This window comes from Esox lucius, chromosome 5, assembly GCF_011004845.1.
Source record: "Esox lucius isolate fEsoLuc1 chromosome 5, fEsoLuc1.pri, whole genome shotgun sequence".
Taxonomy (NCBI): Eukaryota; Metazoa; Chordata; class Actinopteri; order Esociformes; family Esocidae; genus Esox; species Esox lucius.
In genome coordinates this window covers 4,111,406-4,138,387 of record NC_047573.1, presented here as the reverse complement: position 1 = coordinate 4,138,387, position 26,982 = coordinate 4,111,406, and the positions used below count along the sequence as shown (strand labels likewise).

The 26,982-nt window shown below is 42.3% G+C and overlaps 4 protein-coding genes across 6 annotated transcripts in view; 1 reads left to right on the top strand and 3 right to left on the bottom strand.

Moving 5' to 3' along the window:
- Positions 1–390: 390 nt before the first annotated feature.
- On the bottom strand, positions 391–6,931 carry c1d (C1D nuclear receptor corepressor). Of its 2 annotated transcripts, none has more exons than XM_020046682.3 (5): positions 6,620–6,931; positions 2,348–2,494; positions 1,734–1,800; positions 1,396–1,451; positions 391–1,104 (listed from the first exon to the last, which is right to left on the bottom strand). In XM_020046682.3, the coding sequence occupies exons 1-5, from the start codon at positions 6,674–6,676 to the stop codon at positions 793–795; spliced, it is 639 nt and encodes a 212-aa protein (XP_019902241.2). In that variant the 5' UTR covers positions 6,677–6,931; the 3' UTR covers positions 391–792. The 2 variants fall into 2 exon arrangements, with proteins under 2 accessions (XP_019902241.2, XP_010866260.2); XM_010867958.3 differs by lacking the exon at positions 6,620–6,931 and adding an exon at positions 3,007–3,138.
- A 1,656-nt stretch (positions 6,932–8,587) lies between these two features.
- wdr92 (WD repeat domain 92) lies at positions 8,588–14,475 on the bottom strand. The gene is made up of 8 exons (XM_013134026.3): positions 14,092–14,475; positions 13,575–13,675; positions 12,491–12,621; positions 12,125–12,226; positions 11,829–11,944; positions 10,777–10,911; positions 9,926–10,023; positions 8,588–9,247 (listed from the first exon to the last, which is right to left on the bottom strand). The coding sequence occupies exons 1-8, from the start codon at positions 14,275–14,277 to the stop codon at positions 9,040–9,042; spliced, it is 1,077 nt and encodes a 358-aa protein (XP_012989480.2). The 5' UTR covers positions 14,278–14,475; the 3' UTR covers positions 8,588–9,039.
- Positions 14,476–14,656: 181 nt separating this feature from the next.
- pno1 (partner of NOB1 homolog) lies at positions 14,657–17,880 on the top strand. Its single transcript, NM_001311049.1, is given in 7 exon segments — positions 14,657–14,950; positions 15,291–15,440; positions 15,642–15,725; positions 16,112–16,172; positions 16,956–17,073; positions 17,175–17,245; positions 17,394–17,880. Coding segments are annotated over 7 exon segments (750 nt in total). The 5' UTR covers positions 14,657–14,752; the 3' UTR covers positions 17,462–17,880.
- A 99-nt stretch (positions 17,881–17,979) lies between these two features.
- LOC106024317 (calcineurin subunit B type 1) overlaps positions 17,980–26,982 on the bottom strand; it is a 31,346-nt gene continuing 22,343 nt past the window's right edge. The window contains exons 1-5 of one of the 2 annotated variants that reach the window (XM_034292093.1): positions 23,258–23,384; positions 22,710–22,886; positions 21,780–21,839; positions 21,356–21,540; positions 17,980–20,503 (exon numbers count right to left, since the gene is read on the bottom strand). In XM_034292093.1, coding sequence (XP_034147984.1) covers positions 20,456–20,503; positions 21,356–21,540; positions 21,780–21,839; positions 22,710–22,886; positions 23,258–23,273 — 486 coding nt within the window. In that variant the 5' untranslated portion in view covers positions 23,274–23,384 and the 3' untranslated portion in view covers positions 17,980–20,455. Of the gene's footprint in view, positions 20,504–21,355; positions 21,541–21,779; positions 21,840–22,709; positions 22,887–23,257; positions 23,385–26,982 lie in introns of those variants that run through there. The other variant, XM_013134027.4, reaches the window with a different exon arrangement.

The following is a 26,982-nucleotide window of genomic DNA, read 5'->3' as shown; positions in this document are numbered from 1 at the left end:
ACACATCCTAAATGGCACCCTTTTCCCCCACCAGGCTCTGGTGAAAAGCAGTACACTACAACGTGGGTGTGGAGCCATTTGGGACCATGGAGACAGTGTGATTATTATTAAAGCTAATAATCTGACCTTGTAACCTGGCAACCCATCTGATCTGCAATGACATTAACATAATCTGGAGAACGCGTCCTCATTACACCAGGCGAGACTACGTGAAATCTAGAATAAAACCAATCCTGTGGTGTAACATTTAAGTCGAGTAGCAATTTTGTCCGAGACGAAAGCAGAACATTTTAATTATCCCGACGTTTTGTCGGGTATGATTGCAGATTTTAATCAGGGGGACGCTGTCAGATGTTATGATGGCACAAAACTTTTTTCACTGAGACTTTGTCGGATGTTGGCAGAACATTTTATTCATGGTGACGCTGACATTATGTTTGAAGTGTGATTTTATTCTTCCAACCAGTTGCATTACTGATCACAGGCTGTGAAACAAACAATAAAACTGTATAAACTGTATAAAACACACATGGATCAACAGAACACAACGTTCTGGAATGTTCCGTTGGTAATAGGCTACAGAACAATCACGCCCCACTGACCCACATAGAACAGTGAATCATGACAGTATTTACGTGGCATTTCGGATCTATAGCAAATTGAGGACGTTCTGAGACCAACCATATCCCAGTCCTTTGCGATAGTTGCCCACAGGCTACGGACACAGCTGAGGAATCGGTCCCAGAAAACAAACCACTTCACCAGCAGAGTTTGGCTCATTTTGCCAGAGGGTTATAAAACCTTGTCCTGGCCGCGACCTGGTTTATGCTGGCTTCGGCCGGGTGTATGGTGACCGCGACCCTTGTGCTGGCCACGACCCGGCGTGGAGTGACCCCGACCTGGCGTGTGGTGACCTCGACCCGGCGTGTGGTGACCTCGACCCGGCGTGTGGTGACCTCGACCCGGTGGGCCCTTTGACCCACCTTCCTCAGGTTCCCAGAGGGCGTTCCTGAGGAAACGAGAGGCCGCTGCTTTGTCCAAACGGGCTGATTTCTTCCTTTCGGTGATCTCCTTCACGCGGTTCATGTGTGTCCTGATCCTCTCCTACAACCAGGGATCAGGAAGAAAAAGGACTATCATAAATGTATTTTCATTTATATAAATAATATTGACGCTGATCGCTGATCTGAGAACGGCAGATGGAAATAAGCTGTAAGCTAATTAGCTGAAAGCCTTGTTTTAGACCTGTCTCTGCATTTAGTTTCTATCAACATAGATAGATATGATATGATTATCTAAAGTGACTTACAGGAGGTTACAGAAAGTAGGATGCAGTTGACGGGATTGTGGACGCTTACAGAAGGTGACTGTGTGTGTAAAAATGAAATAGCTCACCAACTCTTGCTTGATTCCATGTTCTTTGGGGTTTATTCCTTGTGTGACCAAGTACACTGAAAACAACAACATAGATTAATTTAGCAGGATGACTGTTGTTGTGACAAGTAGTTCATCATCTTCAGTAACCAGGCTTTGAATACAGAAAAGTCCTGGGTTGCTAAGTTGCTAGAACAGGGCCCTTTTAACATGAGGGTTGTAGGTTCAAGTCCCACTCAGGTCGGTATGAAACGTACGAAGAAATGCAGCACTCACTACTATAAACTGCTCTGCATGAGTCTCTGCTAAATCTCTTAGACATAAAAGGTAAATGTAATGAAAAAAGAAACCGCAATTACTCCAGAAAAGAGAGTTGAGTGTGTATGCAGACATCAGGTCCAGCTTGGCTTGTTCCAGTGGATCCAGCTATCAGGGAAACAATGCATGGGAAGTGTATGTTAGATCATAGGCAGGCAGTGTTCACCAGGTATAAAGTGCTTGCATTTCTTTTGTAGTCGGGCTGCCCCAGAAGATCTTTCAGTTGTCTAATGGAAACTATTCCAACTACTGAACAACACTTCCTTTGTTTGGCCCTCCTATGTTAAACATAATGAATAATCCCCTTAAAAATTAATGTGGAAGAAGTCAGTAACTACATTATTTGCCTGTACTTCGTTTTCAATTCCTCTAAAACTTTTTTTTGAAAAAGCTGTTTCCCGGCAACTCACCTCCGGATGAAAACAATTCAATACACAACCTTAGATCAAGGCATAGTGGCCCTTCAACATCACTGACCACTAGATTATTTAGGATGGACTGGACACCCAAAAAGTTCTAAACAGAGCCGTTCCTGCCTGGTTAAGGACTCAATCCTACTTGTTGGACAGTAAACAGTCTCTGTGGATGTAACTGGTCCTCTGACAAATCAATGGAAATGTTTAGTGTTACCGTCACAGACTGAGGGATCAGTTACCTTCTGTGCCAGCTCATTTCTTGGCATGGATATAATGGTCTCCACCATGTTATTAACCGCACCGACCGAAGACTCAAATCCTGTGAGTTGTTCCTCAATCTCAGTAGGATAGTCTTCAACTGTGATGTCATCCGCCATGCTGTCTGCCTGATCAAAGGGAAACAGAAACACTTCAGAGAAGTAAAACTTAATGAAGACACATACTCAATCTAGTAGAAATGTGTGTGCAACATAAAAACCAGTTTCTTTATGTATTTACGGAGTAGTAGACAGTAGCAAATTATATTACTGTGTACAGTACTCGACTTCAATAATTTATTCTAACGGCAGAACTAAACAACACAACAGACGGATTGTTCACGTGCTGTCTGTATATTCTGTAAGCTTCTAAGTCTGTATAAATGTACTAAGTAAATGAAGGGGATTCAGATCGAGGTGGTGTACCTAGATGGCTAATGTTAGCTATGGTGCTAGTTTATTAGCCGGCTACCTAACATAGCAATAATTTTAACCAGCTACAGATTAGAACAAATTGCTGTATTCTACCGGTCAATCATAAATTCCTTCTGAATACTTAGTAAATTATTTGTTGTTTCAAATAGTTGTGTCATTTTAGATTGCTAATTGTTTTATTTATGCAAAGATACTACAGTAGCTACCTTTCTCTCAGCACACGTTTTAGTTCGTCCGGAAGTACGCCAGTATCAACAATCTCTTCTTCTAGGCTTTTTTAGTTTGTTGGCAAAACAACGATGCTTGTAGGGCCATCTGCTGTTCTGGTGTGAAAGCTGGACTTAGAAAACCTGGAATACTTATTTTTCACCAGTTAAATTAGCTCTTAAGGTAGGCTGAAATGGTTGTGATTTTGAAAACCTATAATTTTGGGACACAAGTTGCAGCCTGGTTTAAACCGTAAATAGGTGTACATTACATCGTTACTGTAGCAAGCGATGTCAATAAAGTAATATTTGGATCTGCTCAACAAATGACGCGGAACTTGTTATACAATTTCAAACTAAGTCTACATTTTGGGATATTATAGTTTTATACTGGAAGACATTTCAATAATGTTTCTAACGTTATGTTCTTGCCACCCAATGCCATTGAACTATGTTTGTGGGGATGATTGAAGACCATCCAACTGATTGAAACAGAAGCGGTAGCCAAGAAAGACGTATTAAATAGAGGTCACCACACTGTCTGCCGTTTCTGCGGAGTTAAGTGACAGTTAGAGATGAACTACAACCTGCATTTTCTGTAAACATCCATTATTACACAAGTGACATACTGTTTTACTGTAACTGCCCTTATTGTTACTTCAAAATGAAAAATAGCACGCATTCGATTATTTCATATTTCTAGTGCAGATTATTTTTAATAGGCTGACAAGAACATGAGCGTTTCAGTCAATGAGCTGGTTCCTAATCCGCGCAATTTGAATGTCAGAGTCACCGTCCTCAATATCAGTTCTCAGTCTTATCAGCAGATGGCAGCATTTATCAGGTAAGATCATTAAACAAGTGGACTGTGGCTTTTCCTATGTAATAATCAAATTATCACTGACTGCTGTGCGTACATTGACATGGTTACCCGATCGATTGGTTGATTTCTTTCAAAGATGTTCTATGTGTTGGTGACTCGAAGGCAGATTCCATTGGCTGTGGCTTTCAAGGAGCTGATGGGGTAAGTCCACTGTGAGTGTCCTGTCATATGAACCATGTCTACCCATCAGCTCTTTAAGTATGTTGAAAGTTTCGTTGTTGGAATGGTGTGTGTGCATTCTGACGTATTCATGGCTTTGGCGTGGGGAAATTCATGTTATAATAAAAACATATATACGTTTAAGTGAGATTTTCACTTAACAGCGACTCTGACATAATGGATATATGCGTTATACCACTAGAAAGCCCTCTGTAATTAGGTCTCCAGTTCAGTTGATTTTCAGTTAATATTGATTGTCAGATGAGGCATGATTCATGTCCTGCACAGGTTTGTAACTGGGAGAAGAGACTACAAAAACTAGGAGACAGTGCTATCGGGCCCAGGACCATCTGATACTCTTCAGTGTCTTCACAAACCAGGGCTGGAAAGGTTCCCGTCAGACAAAACCAAGTCTATTCTCTGTGACTGTAGCAGGACTAGTCTTGCCAGCTGAAGAATAAATGAAGAGTGCCAAGTAGCATAAACAAAGCAAATTAGCCCTGCCTAAAAAATATATGAAGTGTGTATCTGTGGTCTAGTGGGAACACTGACATCAATATAAACACACAAGGTTTAGTAATTTACACCCTTTGAATATTTCATTGTAAAACATGAACTGAAAGAATAAAGACAGTCTGCCTCAGAAGACCATTTTGTTTCCTTCTGTAAAGATAAATCAACTGAGAATACAGAGAAGGTTGATAGTTCTCGATTTTACAGTGAAAGTCAGATTTGCTCGTTCCATAGTGTTGAGATGTGGCGGTTTTATGACCCAAATGTATTAATTACATAGGTGAGGAATGGTGAAATTGTCCTTTAACCTGTAAGAAGTTGATTGACATAACATTGCAGCTGTCCTCTGTGGTGACCAATGGAGAGAGTAGTGTCAATAAAGATGCTGTGGTTCTTTGCCTGGTGGTAATGGAGAGCTGACAGCTTTGGTTAGGGTTTTTTTCTTTTGGGGGAGGGGGGGGTAGCCTATGAGTTCCATTTTATCACTGATGAAGGCATCAGAGACTTTCTGTGGATGATGAACCAGCTGGTGTGTGGCATTTAAACAGCATGTGAAGGACCTATGAGCAGCTTTGATCATCTCACTCATTGATCTGGGCTGTCAGAGTCTGGCTGGCCTCATCACACCTGGCTGGCTTTCATGGGTACTGTCCCTTTCGCTGGCATTATGGGAAAATATTGCTGAACTGAGTCTTTTGACTACAGCCTTAGGGTTTAAATGTATCTAGGCTAACCCAGAAATAAAACTTGGCGTTATTAGTCAGATCCTTGTTCTGGGTTCAGATGTATCAATGGATGAGTTTGAAACCAAAGAGAAGAGGTTCGCCTTTGAAAGTTTATGGGCCAAATCTCTTCCAAAAGATGCAGTCACCTACAATTTCAGGATTTGCCCAAGGCACCCAAACCAATGCTGCCCCGGCCCCTGCTGAAGTACCTGGACGCCTGGTCGTTGAGTCCTGCTGGGAGTCCACCTCCACGTGGGTCGTCTTCTGCTGAACTGGACCCAGCAGCCAACACAACCCAAACTCGAGTCAATAGAACAGCAACTAGCTTGCCAAGCTGCTCCCACCCTGAGTCTTGTTACATCCTTCCCAACCCTTTGTCAGAGCCAGCATTTGTGGCTGGACAGGCTGGCAGCAGAGAGGGATAAGGCTGCCAAAGAGACAGACAGACAGCCGGTCAGACAAATAGAAAGACAACCAGACAGCCAGGCGGCCGGTCAGCGGGAGTGTCAGGGCTTTCTGCCGATGCCGGGACAGGAAATGGAAGAGGGAGCTCCACGGCTCCAGCCAAGGCCCCTGCCACCTCCCTGGCAGGAGGAGCCAAAAACACCCCTGTTCTTAACAGGTCAGCGCACTGCAGATCAGACACACCTGACTGCTTTCAAAGCCCTGCAAGAGAGATTTACTCTGTGGACTGCGATGGGAAGGAGATTTCGGATATTGTGTTTTGGACTGTTTTATCATATTTTTATCTGTCAGAGTAGGTGTAAATTCCATTTAATTCAGTGAATATAAGTATACTCAAATTCCAGTGTAAACTGCCTGAATTGAAATGGACTTGATCCTAACCCAAAAACAGTAGTTCCTGTGTGGTCAGCAGAGGGAGACATGGAGCAGCTAAACTCACTGGGTTAGCTAGGTCCACCAACTCCAAGACCCAGCTCATCTGTCCCAGCAGGTCCCAACCGGATTAATTTAACTCTCTATGGGCTGGTTTCACAGACACGGATAAAGCCTAGTCTAGGACAACAAAAAAAATCTAGTTCAACAGAAAACTCTTTTAGTCCTAGGCTCAATCCGTGTCTGTGAAACCGGACCTAAGTTTGCCGTCACATACAACCTAAACTAATACTGCATTCAACACTATCACAGTAATGTCAGATTATTATCTAATTACCAACATCATCCATCTAGCTATCATTTATGTGCAACATATGGGAAGCAAATGACTTGCCATGGAGGGAAAGCCCACGGTGCCTCTTAGTAGAGATTGACATCGGCAGTCCGCTTTGAAAAAGGCATGGGATCAAACAAAGCTTTGGATGTCCTTACTCACCTGGTAATCACACGTTGAATGATACATCCCTACCAGAGAAACGCCGGAGTTAAACATTCATAGAATACTGCGGATCCAATGCTTGATTTAAGATGTGATATTAAAAATCAACAAGCAAATATTCCTGACGTAGAAATTCCAAATGCAGTGTTGCCAGTGTTCTCCGCAAAACAATATATGGAAAAGTAATCACTGGGACTCGAACCGTGCTTTCAAAAACAATGACACACCCATCCCCATGCTCTCTCTACTATCACACATGTTGAGCTGATCTCTCTACCAACATTTTAAGATAATTCTAACATTAGTCTATAGTAGAGGTGTCAAAACGGTTCCACAGAGGGGCCAAATGTCTGCAGGTTTTCGCTCTCACTTGATTAATTAGGTCACTAATGGGTTAGTTTCTACCCTCACCTGGTTATTTAGGTGTGAGATGGGAACCAATTTCTAACCTGCAGGCCCTCAACCCTGTGTGTAATCGGTTTGACAGCCCTGGTCTATAGTATTGTGGATACCTGCTTGTTATTGATAATGACTTGATTGTGGTAGAAACGTTTTGACATTCCCCAGTTAATTTGTGAATTTCCTTAGTTGTTGATGATGATTAGGCTGTAGACTCATTAGGTTTTATATGTTTAAAGTGTGGCTGGAAAGCGCCATGTCTTTAAAAACCCCATCAGATGGTTGCGTGAAGTCTGAAGCTTCGAACGTCATAAATCACATGATATTGTTGCTTGGACGCTAGCTTCGGCCCTTTCGCTTCCAGCAGACTGGGTTGAAATTTCAAAGCAAGCTTCGATGCATTACTCTGGCTGATGCATAAAAACATAGAATTAGCATTTATAGAATGGCATCCTTAATGGGCGGTAATTCCATTGTCACGGTTGCCAGGTGACGTGGGTGTCAAAATAAGCAGCTAACTGACTTTTATTTGGGGCCCCCTCTCCCCTATCAGGCGGGGGCTCCCTAGTGGTCAGGGGCTCTAAGCGGACGCTTATGCCTGGAGCCGGCCCTGCTCACAGAGGTATTTTCATAATGCCATCCTCTTCAAATGTGTAAGACGAGGTGTGTTTGAGTCTTAGCTGTTCCTTCAGCAAAAAACAGCCCACGTTTTAAAATCCCTCCAGTATTCAACCAGAACATCAGCCAGGGAAATGCCATTTTGTAGGCAGATGCTAAAGAAAATCACACATTTTGTAATTCTGAAAATGCTTTCTCTCTCGATGAATGTTTTTCATGGTAACTCATCAGATTGTCTTAGGGTGCCTTGAGAAATTCATGGACGTCCTTGATGAGACGTTCATGAAAGGTATTCCAAAGAGTGTATACAGAGATCCATGATGAATTAGTATAAGGATCTGCAGGATCTCATCCAGTTCAAGTGCTGGATATAAACTTCCCTTTCATAAAGAGCAAGGGTGGATATTAATCATTGAAAGGATTCATTTATCTCTTTAGATACATAACAGGGTAGTCACATTGAAATATTTCTTCAACTACACACCAAATCATGAACCATGTGTAGAATGTGTGAGATTAATTAAAGATCATTATGGCTTTTATTACCTGTCCCTGGAAATATTTTTCAGCGTAAATGGATGAATGTTTAATAGACTTTGGCGTTAAAATTCCAAAGCAATAAGACAATGTCTTTAATGGTTTCTAAAAAGGTCATTTAATCTGGATCGGATTCCTAAAACAGAGTTAACTAACTAACTCAGAACGTCATTGGGCAAAATTGGTGGTGTGTACAAACTGACCATGCAGTGCCAAATAAAATATAGGAAAGATATGCAGCAAAATATGCTTAGTCTGACTATTTCTTGCCAAGTCCTTGTTGAAACAGACGGACACCCAGGCGAAAGATGCTAACTGCCGTTCCCGAGCATATCAGCATTCTGCCAGCTGAAACAGAGACACACCACAGTGAACAGGAGACAGGACGGAAGAGCGACTCAGGATCACTGCTGTGCGTAAGTCGATCCTCCTGACACCACAAGAGAAGCTGTTTAATGAGACCAGGGAGAAACTAGGTAGAGAAAGAAAACAGACAGGGACAAAGGAAGAAAAACACACCTGAGAAAAAGACAGAGAGAGGGCCAACTAGAGTGAGAAACAAAAGAGACTTGAGGGTGTGGGGGGGGGCTAGAGAAAGACACTTGAAAGAGAGAGACTGGGGAGGGGGGGGGGGGGCTAGAGAAAGACACTTGAAAGAGAGAGACTGGGGAGGGGGGGGGGGGGTTGGAGCTAGAGAAAGACACTTGAAAGAGTGTGCTTCTACTAGATAAATAAGGAAGAGTTTCTCAATGTCCACCATTGGGCTGATTTGGGTTTGGTGTTACTTCCGCTGGCTCTCACTTCTTCAACCTTATTGGTGGAAATGCTAAACTGATCCCAGGTCATCGCCTTCAGTCTGTGCTTCACACACGGTTGAGCTTGGTCACGATGAGCACGCGGACAGCCTGGTCGAAGGCGGAGCAGACACACAGGCCCTGCTTGTCGGGACTCCAGTCCAGGCTGCCGATTGGCTGGGTGGACAGAGTGACGTTCTGCAGCAGGTTGACCGAGCCGGCCACGCCCATGTCCACCTCGTCCTTATCCTTCTTACTCCTCTGGGCTGGGTATTCACTGCAGACAGGACAGTGGGGCGTGACTAGGTGACTATTCACTGCAGACAGGACAGTGGGGCGTGACTAGGTGACTATTCACTGCAGACAGGACAGTGGGGCGTGACTAGGTGACTATTCACTGCAGACAGGACAGTGGGGCGTGACTAGGTGACTATTCACTGCAGACAGGACAGTGGGGCGTGACTAGGTGATTATTCACTGCAGACAGGACAGTGGGGCGTGACTAGGTGACTATTCACTGCAGACAGGACAGTGGGGCGTGACTAGGTGACTATTCACTGCAGACAGGACAGTGGGGTGTGACTATGTGACTATTCACTGCAGACCGGACAGTGGGGTGTGACTAGGTGACTATTCACTGCAGACAGGACAGTGGAGCGTGACTAGGTGACTATTCACTGCAGACAGGACAGTGGAGCGTGACTAGGTGGGACTCCTAACCTTGACCTAATTCAACTTGCTACAAAAGTCAATAGTGTCATTTAAAAAAAAAGATTTAAATCAATGTCTGCACACTACTGCTCAAGACACATTCACAGCTTCTACGTCTGACCTCACAACATACACCATCCAAAACCAGGAGTGAAAAGCACTGATTAAGTATTACCCAGAGATGTTTTATGTTTGACTACCATTTATCCAAGCAGGTGATTGTTATATAAAGGTGTTGTCTTACTACTTCCACAGATGTAGATTTCCTGCTCCTCCCGCTGTCATGAAGATGTCTCTGTTCTGGGGCAGATGTCTCACCTGCCAGATTGTGGATTTGTTGGCCTGGAATGTGACAGAAACAATCTTACTTGTACCCTGAGAGAGTAAGGTCCCATGGAAATGCCACTAGCTCGCAATGCTAACCAGCTAGCGGTTTCACACCAGTTACACAAGCATAGAACATAGAAATAGCATTTATAGAATGACATCCTTAATGGGCGGTAATTCCATTTCCATAGTTGCCAGGTGATGTGGGTGTCACAATGAGCAGCTGAGTGACTAGACGGAATGCTCCCTAGAGCATTAAACTAGACTCAAGCTTTTCAAAAGACAGATGTATCAATATGGATTAAAAACGAGTCCATCTTCCCCTCAAAATGGATGCCACATCCGTCCTCCAATCTCCCCAGACCTCCAAACCCCAGGTGATTTAGGCTAGTATGAAATGGCAACTTATTCTATATGGTGCACTACTTTTAAGAAGGATACTTAAGTCTATACTTAAGTCTATACTTAAGTCTACTCCCTACATTGGATAGTGTCCAATGTAGGGAGTAGTGTGTCACTTGGGACACAATCCAGGGGTTTTGGCTAGTGTATTTTTATTTAAAAGGGGCATGACAGGAAAAGCCACACTCCATCTTCATCGGGCCGATGTGGCCGCTGGCTGGTAGCTTCATGGCCAAGCCTGTCCACCAAACAGATCCAGCTGAGAAAACATCCATTCTCTTCTCACTCTCTGCCTCCCTGTTACCACAACAAACCATCATCGGAGGATGGAAAATAACCATAGCCCCCTTCCATTTGGCTAATTACCTTTTCGGAAACAGAGGCAAAGCCCTTGGTGGGGTGCTGGGTTCTCATGTCAAAGACGTGGAATTTCCCCTCCAGCGACGTTGCCACCAGTTTGTTCATGTTGATATCCTTCCTATCAAACTCCACACAGCATACCTGTCGGATAGTTACCACAGGGAAAACACTTCACTTCCTGGAGAGGACAGTACAAAAACAGAAGAATGTCACACTCATTCAATACGCTCCCAACAATTCCATGGGTGTCCCCATTGCCATGTAGTGATTAAGAGTTTGGCCTGGGTTAACACAGGCCGCCATTTTGGGGCATTTTGTCTCAAAATGTTAAAGTAACAATAGGAGAGTGCTTTGATCCTGAATCTAATTAGAGCCCGTACGCAAAACAAACTTAACATTTGCACTGATTATTAGAGCAGACAACATTTCTACAACAACATAGCCTACTATTTTGTTGTAGAAAGTGGAAAATTCAGACATCTCTTGCTCACAGCTCCTTCTTGCAGTGGAAAACCAACACAAAAAAACTGCCTCAGGGGAACAAACTTCAGCTCTGGGCTCATTATCCCCCTTGTATGACTGTAATCATAGGGGAGGCTTCCCCCACACAGCAGTCTCTGTCCATCTGCTAAACATTTCTAAAAACATTCCCCCTTTAAAAAATATATTTCAGGAAGAACAGGCTATGACTGAGGTGTGGTCTTCCATGATTATCATTAGATTAATTCACTGACTATAGTAAATTACTACAATAAATACCATTTCAGATTAATCAAAATAGGGCATGAAACAACAGAATCAATTATCCACAAGAAATGTCAAAAGATCATTCATGAATGAAGGTAAACACTTCTTATTGAGGTAAGCAGACATTTTTCTATTACAGCATCAACTCACAGGCAATTTGTAATTATAGACCGAATATATCAGAGTGGTTTCCTAGACACAGATGAAGCCTAATTCTTAGCTAAAATTACAAGTTCAAGTCCTTTTTAGCATAGAGCAGGCTGAAACTAGAAGCCGAAGATCTGGCTTCTGATATCTCCAGTTCACCATACCCCGTTCTTAATGTTGGTTTCCCATCGGAGAGACATGTTTCTCAGGTCAAATAGCTTAATGTCTCCGTTGTCATATCCTGCACACACACAGCGATCCTGGTCGTTGAAGGCGTGGCCTTGGGAAGAAATTGCCAAATTGGTTAAATGCCCCCCTCCCATTACAGGAATCCATCTACAATTTGCTCAGTTCTACAGAGTGAGATATAGTCACACTGTGAGTGAATTCGGGTTTTGAGAGTGACACAGCAACCAAATCTCACCGGCCCGCTGAGCTAGTCATTTCCCCTCCGACATACCAAAAGCAACAGTCCAGCAGTCTCTCTTGGCCTCCCCCTCCACTGGCTCCATGTTGGCCACCGGCGAGTCCTTCTGCCTGGGATCCCACACCTTGACAGTGCCTGGAGGGTCACAGAGGGCAGGTGTACCGTGAAACACATGAAACACGGAAGTCGATGTTCATGCTGGTGTACCGCATGTACTCCACCTACTTAAACGTACAGAGCCACTGCGGTGTACCCCTCTCTCAATGGGAGAGCCTATTGATGCGGTTTGTAAACGTACCGTACAGCAACCAAGTTCATAGCTGAGGTCCCTATTTAGGGCTTCAGTGCTCAAATAAGTATCCTAGACCGTGACACAAAATTATTATACTTTTTTTTTACCATCTCGACTCCCAGTCACAATCTCAGGGGCCCCGTCACCGATCCCAAGGCCCCCCACACCATCCACGCTGTTCACAATCTCTTTGTGAGCCTTCACGGAGTAGACTGGAACCTCAGGGACCTCCAGGTTCCTACACAGACACAGGAAGTCACAGCATTAGATAACTGGACTGACACATTACCTGGTCCCAGATTTGCTTTTACTATACAGTAAAGCCTCCAACACCCATCAGTACAAACAGACCTGGGAACAGGCTTCTGAACCCAGCGTACTTGGTCTCCACAATCCTTTACTTCACTGTTAATATTACATAACCTTTTGATTTTGATTCAGAACCTAATATATCCCTTTAACTCGGCATATAAATAGAAATGGCATTGACAACCTAGACTTAATATTTTGTAGCACAGTCTCTGGCTAAAATAACTGAAATCAAACACTTTCTGAAGTCTGGGATGATCTTCCTGGCTCACTCTTCTTCATGCAAACCGCTCCGGTTGTCCCAGATTTAACAGGGGCCTCACATCTGTGTTTTCAGATCTCTCCAAAGGTTTCAGGATTTAAAACTGGAAGCAATGCGGGACGATTCTGAACCATTTCTGGGTGCACTTCCAACTGTATTGACCTGCCGGATAATGTTTGGTTTAATGTTAACCTCTGTCCACAGGACATTCACAAAAGGATTGTGGCATGTTTAGATGTGTTTTGGCGAATTGCAGCCATTCTTATATGACTCTCACCAGTGGGTCTTCCATCATACAAGCCCTGTTCAATGACTTCTTGGTAACATTACGTACAGTGGACACAGGAACATCAAGAACTTTGGAGGTCTTGTAGAAATTACTTTCCATGCTTGGCTACAATCTTGTGTCTAACCTACTCAGACTCTGATTTTAATTTATTTTCTTCATCATACTTGTTCCTTTTGATATAACAGTTTTCTAGAGCAAATGAATATGAAGTGCAGGGTTACCAATACCCTTGGCCACAACTGAAAAACATTATGCTGGTATTTGGGTTAATATATCTGATAAAACGTGAAATGTCGAGTTAGGTTTAAAAACAAACAAAAAAATAGTCTACCATATATTGAGATTTCCGTCAAAGTCCCCTGTGGCTAAATGTCTTTGTTGTAGAGAGCTGGCCCCGAACGATCCACATTTGATAGGCTTTGCTTTCTCGATCTGTGGATGATAATGAGACATGGTTAAGCTCATCCATTACTCAGAATGTGTCTACATGACTGGAATGTTTACATCAACTGCGTAAAAATGTCATTGTGTCTCATCTTTAAACAAGTGGTACAAAAAGCCTTGAACACTGATGGTCAAGTGACGCAAACAGAAAGTAACACTCAAGGTTCCAATTTTTCGACATGGCAGTTAGCAACATCCACGGGAGAGTAAAACATATTTCTAAAGTTTCTGCTGAACTAGTACCAGTATCACCGTAAGGGGATTGGGGGGGTCCTTGTGTTACATGTTGTTATGGTAACACGGGTACCTGACATTTCTAGAACAACAGACCGTTGAGGTTAGCTACTTAGCAAAACGCGCGTCCTGGCTAGTTATAAAACAGAGGTACAAAATTCGCTCAGTACCTCTTTTACGAGATTAACTTCTCCGTGTTGCACTTCGTATATCTGCATCACTCCGGTGCCCCTTGCATAGTTTCCAAGACATACAAACTTTGCACTGCAAGGAATCCATTTGCTGTCAAAAACAGTGTAGTTCAAACTTTTCTGAACGTGGGCTATAATTTGCGGCTTCTCAAATGGCGTCGACATTTCTTCTGCGGTATGAAAACAACAACGATATCAATAATATTAGAGCGTTCCCATATGACGAACAATTCCCACGACTTCAAACATTGACACGCTATTTCGTGAAGATTTGCTCCAAAAGGTACCAACACAACTACGGATCCAAAACAAACCACATTGAAAGGCTCCTCCCCCTCCGTCGCAAAATAGCTACCTGTATGTTCGCCTGATGGAAAGTATCACAAATATATGTATACTTTATGATTAATCACCAATAACGTAATTTATTTTGTTTATAATATAGTATTATTTACTTACATATGTGTATTAAATACTATATTAACATTGTTTTTTTCGAAACTAAACATACAATGGATTCAGGCGTATGTTAAAAATGCTTTTCGGTCCTTTCTTATACACGGGAACAACCTCGTGTACAACTTCATGTACTTTCCACAAGAAAATTACCTGTATTTGCTATTAAACAACTGAATTTGATATGGAAACTGAACAAAATACAGCTGAACTCGCTGTTACTACAATGGCCAGTGAAGACTCAACAGAAACATTTGTGATGGTGAAATCAAAGAAGGCTTCCAAGCGAAAACGCGAGCAGAATGGAGTCGATATGGAATCCGAGTCCTCCGTTGCAAGCAAGCGGCCTCAGTTTCCACCCATTTCAGGCGACAAACTTACGGTGAGACTAATCCAGACTTTTTTTTTAATTATAGAAAGCGACATAACTTGTTTTGGACTTTTACTATTACTTTAACTTTACTTAACGTTATATTAGCATACGAGCTAGTTGACATTTTGCCATTCCCTTGTAATATTTAATACTTGCAAATGCGCTGTGTAACTGTCCGTACGTTAACACACTAATGTTGGTTGTCACTGTCCCAAAGAAAGCGTTTTAGTGTAGAGATGCGTACGGCATACTGTGTTATTCTTATCGTGGCAAAAGGTGTGGGGTACTCAGCAATGTCAAAACACTTACAGGACTGACTACTGTGTTCTTTCCTATCTTCGTTTTTCAGGGAGGTTCTGATGAGATGCGTAAGGTGGCTGTCCCAGCCCACAGGTACACGCCACTCAAGGAGAACTGGCTCAGAATCTTCACACCCATTGTAGAGAACCTACAGCTCCAAGTCAGATTCAACCTCAAAACAAGAAATGTTGAAATTAAAGTAAGTACGTGGAGACGACCTGATTATGTAGTCTGGAGTGGAACGTTCCAGTGGGGATCGCTCGTTATGTCGTCATGTATTAACAATGACTTGTTTGTGTATCTTGGTTATTTCAACATTGTGTAGTGGTTCTGCAACTGCATAGTTGGTTGATAGTTGGGAGTCCAGAAATGTAAGCCTGAATAAGTTCTTTCATTTCAGACATGTAAAGACACCCAGGACATTGGCTCCCTCACCCGAGCGGCGGACTTTGTTCGAGCTTTTGTTCTAGGATTCCAGGTTGAGGTAAGCAGCATCTCCTGATGGGGGAAAGCATGGTTTGTTAGGCTGGTGCCAAGAGAAGGATCCAGCAGCACACGCTCATCTCTGGTTGTCGTTTCCTCTGGGTGTGCGTCAAGTACTGGGATGCATCAAGCTCTATTGTGGATGTGCTCCAAGTCTGCAGTGTCATTATCTGCAATGTCATTATCTGTAATGTCATTATCTGCGATCCTGAAAAGTTACTAAACACCAAATATTCTAATGTCACAGTGCAGAATGCAGAGAGCTCAACTGGCTGATTTGGCTGTCAATCAAGACGATGCAGGGTGTTAATTGAGGATTTTACGTTACACCACACCTGTCTTGGTTCTGTTAAATCTTAACTGCATGTTATCTGTCTGTCCCCGCAGGATGCCCTCGCTCTCATCAGATTAGATGAGCTCTTCTTAGAAACCTTTGATGTCACAGATGGTAACTATGCTGTTCCCTACCGTCTTTTTTTAAAAAGCACAAGGGATGGGGCTGGAGAAATGTAGTCACTCAAGTTTTACTTTTTAATGATCAATATATAACTTTAAGGAATTAATTATTTCAAAAATAGTTGAAGCAGCTGTAGATTTCCGGAACGCCAGGATGTTACTTCGGGTAATGGTGCTGTGAGTGGTGGACTACATTTACAGACAAAATCCAAACGACACAGTTGTCATACAAGGGGATACCAGGCCCGTGGTATATGGTCTGTGATTGGCTGAAAGCCCTGGTGTATGAGAACATATCACTGCTGTGATGCCACACCACTTCTTACTTCTCATACATTGATAGCCAGTTTATAAGCGCAGCAAGGCATCTTGGGGTTTTGTGATATATTGCCAATATACCATGGCTAAGAGCTGTGACCAGGCTCTCTGCAGTGCAACTGTGCCTAAGAACAGCTCTTAGGGTGCTATATTGGCCATTTAACACAGATCCTCATGCATTATTGCTTACATATACCATAGCTTTAACATGCAGGATTCAAACCGGCCAGTATATAAATACAGTCATTTGCTATAGTCAGAATAGGAGACGTGGTATGGCAGCTTTATTCATTACTCATTGCACTCAGGATCTCATTTCACTAAGTGACTGTTGTCATTGGGTTTTCCCATTGTCTATGAATCTGGTTGGCAGTGAGTTTTGTGTGTGTACTAATTGGTTTTGTTTGGTTGGCAGTGAGTTTTGTGTGTGTACTAATTGGTTTTGTTTGGTTGGCAGTGAAACCACTGAAAGGAGACCACCTGTCCAGGGCCATTGGGAGGATCGCTGGGAAGGGGGGCAAAACTAAATTCACCATTGAAAATGTGACCAAGACCAGGATTGTGCTGGCGGACTCGTGAGTAGAGCCACAACACGTGGTTTGAAGAAGAAAAAATCCCATCACTAGTATTTGTGGTTAACTTCTCTATTTTTGTGTTCCTAATATTTTTTTTCCAGAAAAGTGCACATATTAGGATCTTTCCAGAACATTAAGATGGCACGGACAGCGATATGTAACCTGATCTTAGGTGAGGCTAAATGAGATGTAGCAAACGACGGCCATTTCAGTTGGTCAGTCATGCGTTGTCACTTATGCAATCTGCCCCGGGGTTCCACGTGTATTCACTGGGAAGTATTCGAGGAAATGTCACTGAAACACGTTTGCCCCCTTTACAGGAAGTCCACCTTCTAAGGTGTACGGTAACATTCGTGTGGTGGCCAGCAGGACGGCAGAGAGGTTCTAGAGTCAAACGCCGGGGTAATCCTTTCCTCGTATGATGGAACATCAAGTATTTACGAGGAGTCTCAACAGCACCTGATTTAGGATTACCCTATCCTTTAGAAACATTGAATGAGGTTTTGTGGGTTGGTAAACCCGGTCAAGATCACTTCTGCTATTTGAGACACTCTTTTAAATAAGGGCCCTTGCCTGACCTCCCCCAGGACGTTTGTTTTTGAAGCTGGGCATAATATTGACAAGATCTGAGAGGTCTGGGACATCTCAAAAGACCCATCTTTTCCCACAAGGGATGTGAGTAAATGATTGGCCATTTTTGCAACATGTTTTAACATGTCTTAATTAAATATTTCCAGATGCCAACAGTAAATACCCTCATATTTATTGCAACTCTGTGAGAATTAATGTAAATAAATATGTATACGCATAATTGTGAATCTGTTTTCTGATGAACTGTAAAGCTTCTATATTATTGTAGAAACCCCAGCAAACATCATGGAATCTAGTGATTGGTTAAAGGCAATATTTACAATGTTTCAAAGTTTCTTTTTATTTTCATACAGTATCAAGTTTCCAACAGTCTCACAGCATAAGATGCAGCATGCAGAGAAAGGAGAAAATAACTATGTCAAACTAGCTTTAGTTTTCACACAAACTAAAAAGAACCCAGTCCCCTTCAAAAGAAAGTGAAAACGTAGCACTTACAGAACTAAAGCGCAGTTTGAGCTATGCACAGAACACAAAGCTGGAACTGCATTGAACAAACTTATATACAAAACAAAACATTATTTCCCCTTGAAAGCAGAATGTGTTGTGGGGCAGTTCACAGGGTCAGATATGCACCTTTTTACTGAAATAGAAGCGTCATCTCACTGCTCCGGAAGAAATATACAAAAGTTAACATGTATTTCAGTTTATTTGGATTACTGCTCATAATTTGTACATTTACCCAAGTTTGGCAACATCCATGTTGTATACCAGTAGATTGTGATTAAATATAATTACTAACACCACCATTCATGTGTAAACAAGAGGATTATAAAATAAAAAAATGTATCTACATGCACAACCAAATACATCATGCAAGCACGGGGTAGGCCCAAGCAAAGCCGCTTGTACAGTGCCCGATGAAGGGACACAGTCAATCCCAAATGGCACACTATTCCCTACGTAGTCCAGTTCTTTTGACCGGAAACCTATTGACCATGGTTAAAAGTCGTGCACTAGATAGTTAATGGAGTCCCATTTGTGCCAATGACCTTTCAACTGGATGTCTTGTTAAAAACACTGGTGTCCAAACCAGCCATCGGGTCATTTAAATCCGAACCGACGCCATTTTCTCCTTGAAAATGGTGGTTTGGTAAAGGTTGTGTCTATCTCCCTATGAATACCACTGGGAGAAAGAGGCCGATCAGGCAATAGTGATGGAGCGACGGGAAAAGATTAAGAAGCCAACTTTTGAAATGTACACACTCGATACCGTGAAACACGGCATCCTATTGGACGGTGATCATGCTAACATTTAACTAATCAAAGTAACTGTTGCATTAAATTACCGTTTGCTGTTGCTTTTTATTTAGCTGCAGCAGGTGGATTCTCGAAGATGAGCAAACATTGACCTAATGTACAGTGTATATATGCTTTAAGTATACGTTTTAAATTGGTTTAAAAATAATAATATGAATATGCCGCCTGCAGTTGAGTGTCAATAAGCTTCCCAACCGTTGTTGACTCTACCTCGCTAACATTCACGATCTTTGTCAAGATACAAATACCTTGGAAAAAGTCTCTGGTTTTATCCAAGATTTTTCAACACGAGATGTGCTTTAAAATCCCTTCATTTGTCCAATTTGTACGCAAGGTGCAACGGAAATGTATTTGTTCCCAAACCCTTTGAAAGACGCGTTGAAGGGGTGGCTGCCATGTTATGGCGCCAGAGGAACAAACTGCCGGGTATTGAGTGCCTTGCTCAATTTCACAACATCAGACAATGGCTTGTAGGTTTTGACACTAGCACCTCTGTAGTTGCTAGTTAAATCTCCAATGGAATTTCCTTCTCTGACCCAACTGGCTCACCTTTAACTACTACGGTATTAGCCACCCGTTTGCATGTGGATCGACACAAACTACAGTATTCCAACTACTAAATGTGCCTTGGAAGTATGTAAATTAAAAAGTATGCAAAGACATGAATTTCCAGGCATTGCTCTTCTTTGTTTCGTTTCTTCAGGAAGTCTGACAAGAAACCGTTATAATCTCTGACAATATAAACATACCAATCAAACTATCACTTGTTACCCAGAAACGTGCTATAGTTTAACGATTGAAGTTTAGCTGATCTAAACTAACCTGCTCAAGAGTGAAATGGAGCAGAAAAAACTGCTGTTTGTTTTTCAAAAATTAATCATGCAGCGAGCGTTTGACAAATCCCGAGCCAGTCACCCAAAACTGACCGTGATTGTGGATCGATAATGACAACAATATGAACTGGCTTCTGGATATGTCCTGGTTGGCACTTCACACCCTACGTTTTGAACTGTATCTGAAATCAAGTATATTATTTCATCTAAAAACTCAGCTCACCACACATTTCCTCATTAGAGTCATAATCATTGTACTTGTGTATTTCTTTAAAGAGACCAGACCTAAAATAAATATATATTTAAAAAAAAAAATACAAAAAAATGGGAAAAAAAGAGAAGTGGGCGAAAAATGACAAATATAAACAAGTGGGCGTTCCACCCCCCCCCTCCTCTGTTGAAATGGGATGCTCTTGCAAATTTGAATATCTGTCCTCCTTCAGATGAGTGAATCGGAGTTCAATAACACTTAAAAGTTGGCTTCACGAGGCTCGTGGTTTTATTTAGAAAAAAGTGGCTTCACAGAGAGAGAGAATACTTCCATTGAGATACACAGAAAGTGTTTGCCAGACGTCTTGAGCAGATCTTCAGAGACCGACGGAGAAGAAAGCAAGAGGGGGGGGAGGAGCAAGGAGACGGGCTCACACGTCGACCACCATCTTTTTGTGTATGTCAAGGCCACCGACCACCTTTGGGGAGAGTAAGGGAAGAACCATAGAGTTACATTTATTTCATTACAGCATCTACAGCATTCAGCCTGCAGGAAACCTCTACACAGCTTACGCCAGGCTTCACATTCAAGGTGACATGAAGTGGAATTTTCATTTTCAACATTAATATTGTTTTGTCTGTTTAATGTGCTAATCTTCCCACCCCAGAGTTACGGCTCATTTGAAACACCTTGGTAATCACACTGACTTTGTTGATGGCTGATTTATTGGCTGAGGTGTGCTGACTACTAGGGGGTTGTTACTAAGTCGCTCCGGGTTACACCGAGCAACAAGTTCTGCCACATCACTAAAATGTAATGGTAGACGTTGATGTAGGAGCTGAGCAAGGTTGGTAAAATCTGGTTCACCGCCGTAATGGCTGCCAAATGTGTTTCAACCAAGCAAAGCCTGAATACCTTTCAAACGAGAAGTTAATAACTTCATTAAAACATTTGAATATACTGGAAGTTGGGTATTGTATATTCTTTGTGGTATTTTACAGAAACATCTGAAGGAAATGCTGGTTGGCTGGGGGAAAATAGGGGATTGGATACTGGCTTCGGACGGGAGGATTTTTAATCTTAACATGCGCTAGGAGTTAAACCATTTCCCCGCTTCTCTGCACAGCGATGTTCAGTGTGGCAAAGCTCCAGAGAAATATTTGGCTCATTCAGTGTAGTGGAACCAAATACTGAACATTCAGACAGAAGGTGTCAGGTAGCCACGCGTCAATTTGCAGCGTTTCACACTTCCCCCCTCCTCCCCATCCTCTGGGTGTTTCACCCTCACACACCAACACTTTTTCACAGAATACCACAGCTTCAGACTTACTGCGCAGAACTCTTCAAAGGATATCCTGCCGTCTCCGTCTTTGTCTGCGTTGATGATGGTCTTGTCGACAATCTGCTGAAGCTGCGTGTCCTTCAGGTTGTTTCCTACCATCATCTTTAGCACTTGGAAGAGCTCCCCATTGGAGATGTAGCCGTCCTTGTCCATGTCATAGATACGAAAGGCAACTGGATGTGAAGGGGAGTGATAGAGGAAGTAAGACCTCTGCTTCTCTGGTCTGAAGAATGCCTAATAATTCATTCTATCGGCATTCTGTCTCAACAACAACGGGCAACGGGAGGATGCAGGAGAACCGTGGGTAATCACAGACATCTGGTTATGTCTTCGTAGGTCAGTCTGACTACAGTAGTGTGGTTTAGTGTGTGATTTAACACTGACCGATTAGGCGGTAGATATTTCTACTTACATCGAAGTTTTGACTCTTTGTCCCCCTTGACGCTGAACTGAGAGACTCCCTCTATGAATTCTGATGGGCGAAGAAATGGGTTAGACTGAACACGACTGCATTACATAAATGTATCATCCAGTTGTTGCAGGAATAACACAAACCTGAAGTGTATACAATGAGTGCATCTTGTAAACGAAAGGAACATGTCAGACCTCGTTGCGCTAACAAAACATTTGTCAATCCCAGCAAAGAAGGTTTATTCATTTTAATCTGCCGACGGGTTATCTTTAAACGTTTCACCACAGGGAAACTAGGATCCCATGGGGATCTCTGTCAGAACCAGCCAACCCAGTGCTGACCGTGAAACAGAAACTGACTGTACACCTCCCTAGGTCATGGTCCCAACTCCAGATCATGTGTTAATCATGCCATGTGATTAATGTTCTGTGAAGGCCCTAATGAGCCTACTGAAGCATGTTCAATGAGTAAACCAGCTAACATCGACAAACAGCCACACTCAGACATAAATGTTGATATTCTGGTTAAACAAGAAACCCAAACATAGGTGTTTGTTTTTGATTGTTACATCAAAGAGAACAAATTCTTTTTGGATATTCAAGTGTATCCTACAGAAAATGTATTATGAAAAAACATTCTGATATTGTATACCTCGTGTTAGCAATCTAACTTTATTTTGGCGATTTACAAACATTTCATGTGACTAATGTCTAAAGACCAGTATCACTACACTAACAATATATATGTATATTTTTTTTTAATGGACGCATTTGGGTGTTTTTGTCTTTTCTCCAAAGTGGGGTGTCTCCAAGCACAAAAATAAAATAAAATGAATAAATCACACACAAAAATGTCTTGTCACATATATAACACATACAATTAAGATTTGGTAAAAATAAATGTTTTTATTGAAATGCAAATAACTCTTACCCTTGAAGTCCACCTCTCCATTTCCGTCTGTATCGAAGATGTCTATGACCCTCTGAACAAGCGGGTTCTGCTGGAGCTCCGGCAGGGACATGAACTCCTCAACGCTGAGAGACCCCGAGTTATCCAGGTCGAGCTTCTTAAACCTCTTTCCCAGCCGCTTAATCTCATCAGCATCGACTGAAAGGGACAGACAAAAGAAGAGACAGTTGAACAGAGGGACCGAACACGGGAGCAGAGGCTTACCTCCACATTTTGGTCTTTTAGCGGCAGACGTATTTCTCAGTTGCTGAAAGATAAAAAAGTTAAAAAAATAAAAATGTTCCTCAATGAACAGAACAGTTTTCGTAGATGAACTGGAACATAGAAATGCCAAAACGCACAGTTGTGTTGAACGTTGCAGGCGGCGGTTCCACACAGTGCAACACATATCGCAGTATGTAGGCGAGGACTCCACCTACACCTGAAGCGGCAGCCAGTGAATCGCCAGAGAAAAGCCAGACCTTCGGCTACAGGCTGCTGCCTCATTTCTCCCCGCTCAGCCAACTTACAGCAACCGTGGGCCATGCTGACAATGTTGGTCGGAGCAGCCCTTCCTGTCTCTGTACCGGAGGAGATCCTGCAACCCAAACCCTGTGAGTCCCGGCCGCTAACTACAGTCCTGATCCCACCTAGCCCAATAGCATCCCAACAGCAAGGGGTAAGCCCGTGAAAAACACAGTGATTAGCTGGCGTAGCTCATGTGGATCTGCCAAGGTGACGTATAGCAGCCTCAAAACTGCATTAACCTCCCCAAAGTCAGATACATCTATCAATGTTTAGACAAACCCAACAGAGGGGAAAGACACGGGGGGGGGGGTACAAGTAGAGACAGGAGGGTAATGGGGAAAACAGATGAATAACAGAATAAGTGAGGGAAATGTAAATGAAGAACCGAGAAGAGAGTTTAAGGTAGCGAGAACAAGAGACACTTATCTGTTTCAGATAACCTGACCTACAAGCCAGTGAGAGATCAAAAGGGAGTGAGAGAGAGAGAGGGGAAGTGAGAGAGGGAGAGAGAGGGAGTGAGAGAGAGAGGGGGAGTAAGAGAGGGAGAGAGAGTGAGTGAGAGGGGGAGTGATGTGCGTGTGTGTTTTGGCTTTGACGTTTGGATGATGCAGTCATCCATATGACGGATGACTGAACAGAACGGAGGGATGATTGTGTGAATGGATGATTGTGTGTGTGTGTGTTAGATACGTATAGACAGCCATAACTGCAGGAACTCAACAGTCAGATTTCTCTCCAGGTGTTTCACAACCCTTAGGAACAAATCTCTCCAGATACCACAGGGTATGTGGACACTAGGTACGAATATGCATTTGTTTAGGCCAAATGATGGTGGTTAAGATTCCAGAGCACAGACACATCTCTCTACGATATATGTACATGGTACTATCTAAACCCAACAATTATCTGCTTAAGAAGCAAAAGCCTCAACTGCTCCACACATTACCTTCCATTTCTTCTAAACGTAATGTGTTTGAGCCCGGATATCTGTAGCACACTCACGAAACACAGTGTTTTAGACAAATGTATCAACGCAACATTTCAAAGTGTTAGAATGTCATTGGAAAGTTGAAGGAATAGCTAGAATTCCCAGCTCAGATGTTGCCTGCATCAACCAATCACGTCACTGACTGCAGTCAGGCGTCAGGTAGCTGTGACATTTTATTTACTTTACAGTTGGTGTATACTGGCCTCGCATCAGTGCGGACCGAGGGGGGAGGGGGCCGCCAAAACACTCCTTGTCTAATCTCTCTCTAGTGACTCCATCAGATGGAGCCAAACTAAGGTAGAAAAATCAAGACTGTTTTCTCGGGCACGCTGATGTCAGTAACTTCCTGAGTAAGCGGGATCGGTAAAAAAGTTACAAATTAGGTAAAAACATAAAAGAAAAAAAAAATGCCCATCTTTGTCTAGCTTATGTACATTAAACGACCCAATCATCTCACTGAGATGACATTATATTAATGTCATAAAGCTACTCTGCACACCAAATATTACAATAATGTCATAAAGCTACTCTGCACACCAAATAATACGATAATGTCATAAAGCTACTCTGCACACCAAATATTACACTAATGTCATAAAGCTACTCTGCACACCAAATATTACGATAATGTCATAAAGGTACTCTGCACACCAAATATTACACTAATGTCATAAAGCTACTCTGCACACCAAATATTACGATAATGTCATAAAGCTACTCTGCACACCAAATATTACACTAATGTCATAAAGCTACTCTGCACACCAAATATTACGATAATGTCATAAAGGTACTCTGCACACCAAATATTACACTAATGTCATAAAGCTACTCTGCACACCAAATATTACGATAATGTCATAAAGCTACTCTGCACACCAAATATTACGATAATGTCATATAGCTACTCTGCACACCAAATATTATGATAATGTCATAAAGCTACTCTGCACACCAAATATTACGATAATGTCATAAAGCTACTCTGCACACCAAATATTACGATAATGTCATAAAGCTACTCTGCACACCAAATATTACGATAATGTCATATAGCTACTCCGCACACCAGATATTATGATGTCATATAGCTACTCCGCACACCAGATATTACGATAATGTCATATAGCTACTCCGCACACCAGATATTATGATAATGTCATATAGCCACTCCACACAGCAGATATTATGAAAATGTCATATAGCTACTCCACACTACAGATTTTATGATAATGTCATATAGCTACTCCACACAGCAGATATTATGAAAATGTCATATAGCTACTCCACACTGCAGATTTTATGATAATGTCATATAGCTACTCCACACCACAGATTTTATGATAATGTCATATAGCTACTCCACACCAGATTTTATGATAATGTCATATAGCGACTCCACATAGCAGATTTTATGATTTGTTCATCAAAACTGTATGCACACTTAATCGTGTTACTAGGCAACAGGAACCTGCTGCTAGACTCCACCACACACACACACACACACAGTCATCTCCACGCACATACATAAAGACCGGAGCACACACAGGAACAGACATATGTACACACACACACACACATCCATATGTACCTGCACCTGCACTAATGAACACACCTTTCAGTATTCATTCCTTAGAGTAGAAATCTGAGGCACAATGAGCAATCAAATTAACACTGTAGAATTACATTAGTCTTACTCCCAATGGGATGGATTGCATAACAGCTTTTTAGACAAGACCTGTGTGTGTGACTGCACAGCCTTGTAACCACTCTGCCAGGCTAACACATGACTCCAACCCAATTAGCATAATGGATTTTTATGGAGCCAATGCTATGTGTCTGTCTATGTGTCTGTGTCTGTGTCTGTCTGTGTCTGTCTATTTATGTATCTGTGTCTGCGTGTCTGTGTCTAACTATGTGTCTGTGTTTATCTATGTGTCTGTGTTTATCTATGTGTCTGTGTCTGTGTTTATCTGTGTTTATCTATGTATGTGTCTGTGTCTGTCTCTGTCTGTGTGTCTATGTGTGTGTCTGTGTCTAACTATGTGTCTGTGTCTGTGTTTATCTATGTGTCTGTGTTTATCTATGTGTCTGTGTCTGTGTTTTTCTATGTGTCTGTGTCTATGTATGTGTCTGTGTCTGTCTCTGTATGTGTGTCTATGTGTGTGTCTGTGTCTAACTATGTGTCTGTGTTTATCTATGTGTCTGTGTTTATCTATGTGTCTGTGTCTGTCTGTGTGTCTATGTGTGTGTCTGTGTCTATCTATGTGTCTGTGTCTGTGTCTATGTATGTGTCTGTGTCTATCTAAGTGTCTGTGTATATCTGTGTGTCTGTGTGTTTCTGTATAGTCCAACACCAGACTGAACTGAGAGGGCATGGCCCAGTGTCCACACATTTGAAGTTTAAAAGTTATTTATTCATTGAAAATACATTTTAAAAAGGTGGAATAATGTAAGGATTTCATTTTATGACTGTGTAGGTGATAGCGACATCTCTAAGCAGACTGGAGGGTATGTCATTTTGTAGATGACATACCCAACTTCACCATTACAATGACAGCCAGGAGGGTTAAGGTTCAGTGCTTCTCAACCCTGCTCCTGGACGCCTCCTGTCCTGCACGTTTTATATCTCTCCCTATCCTAACATACCTGATGTAGCTCATGAAGGACTTGATAATGAGCTGATCATTTGAATCAGGTCAATCAACCAATCAATCAAATGTATTTATAAAGCCCTTT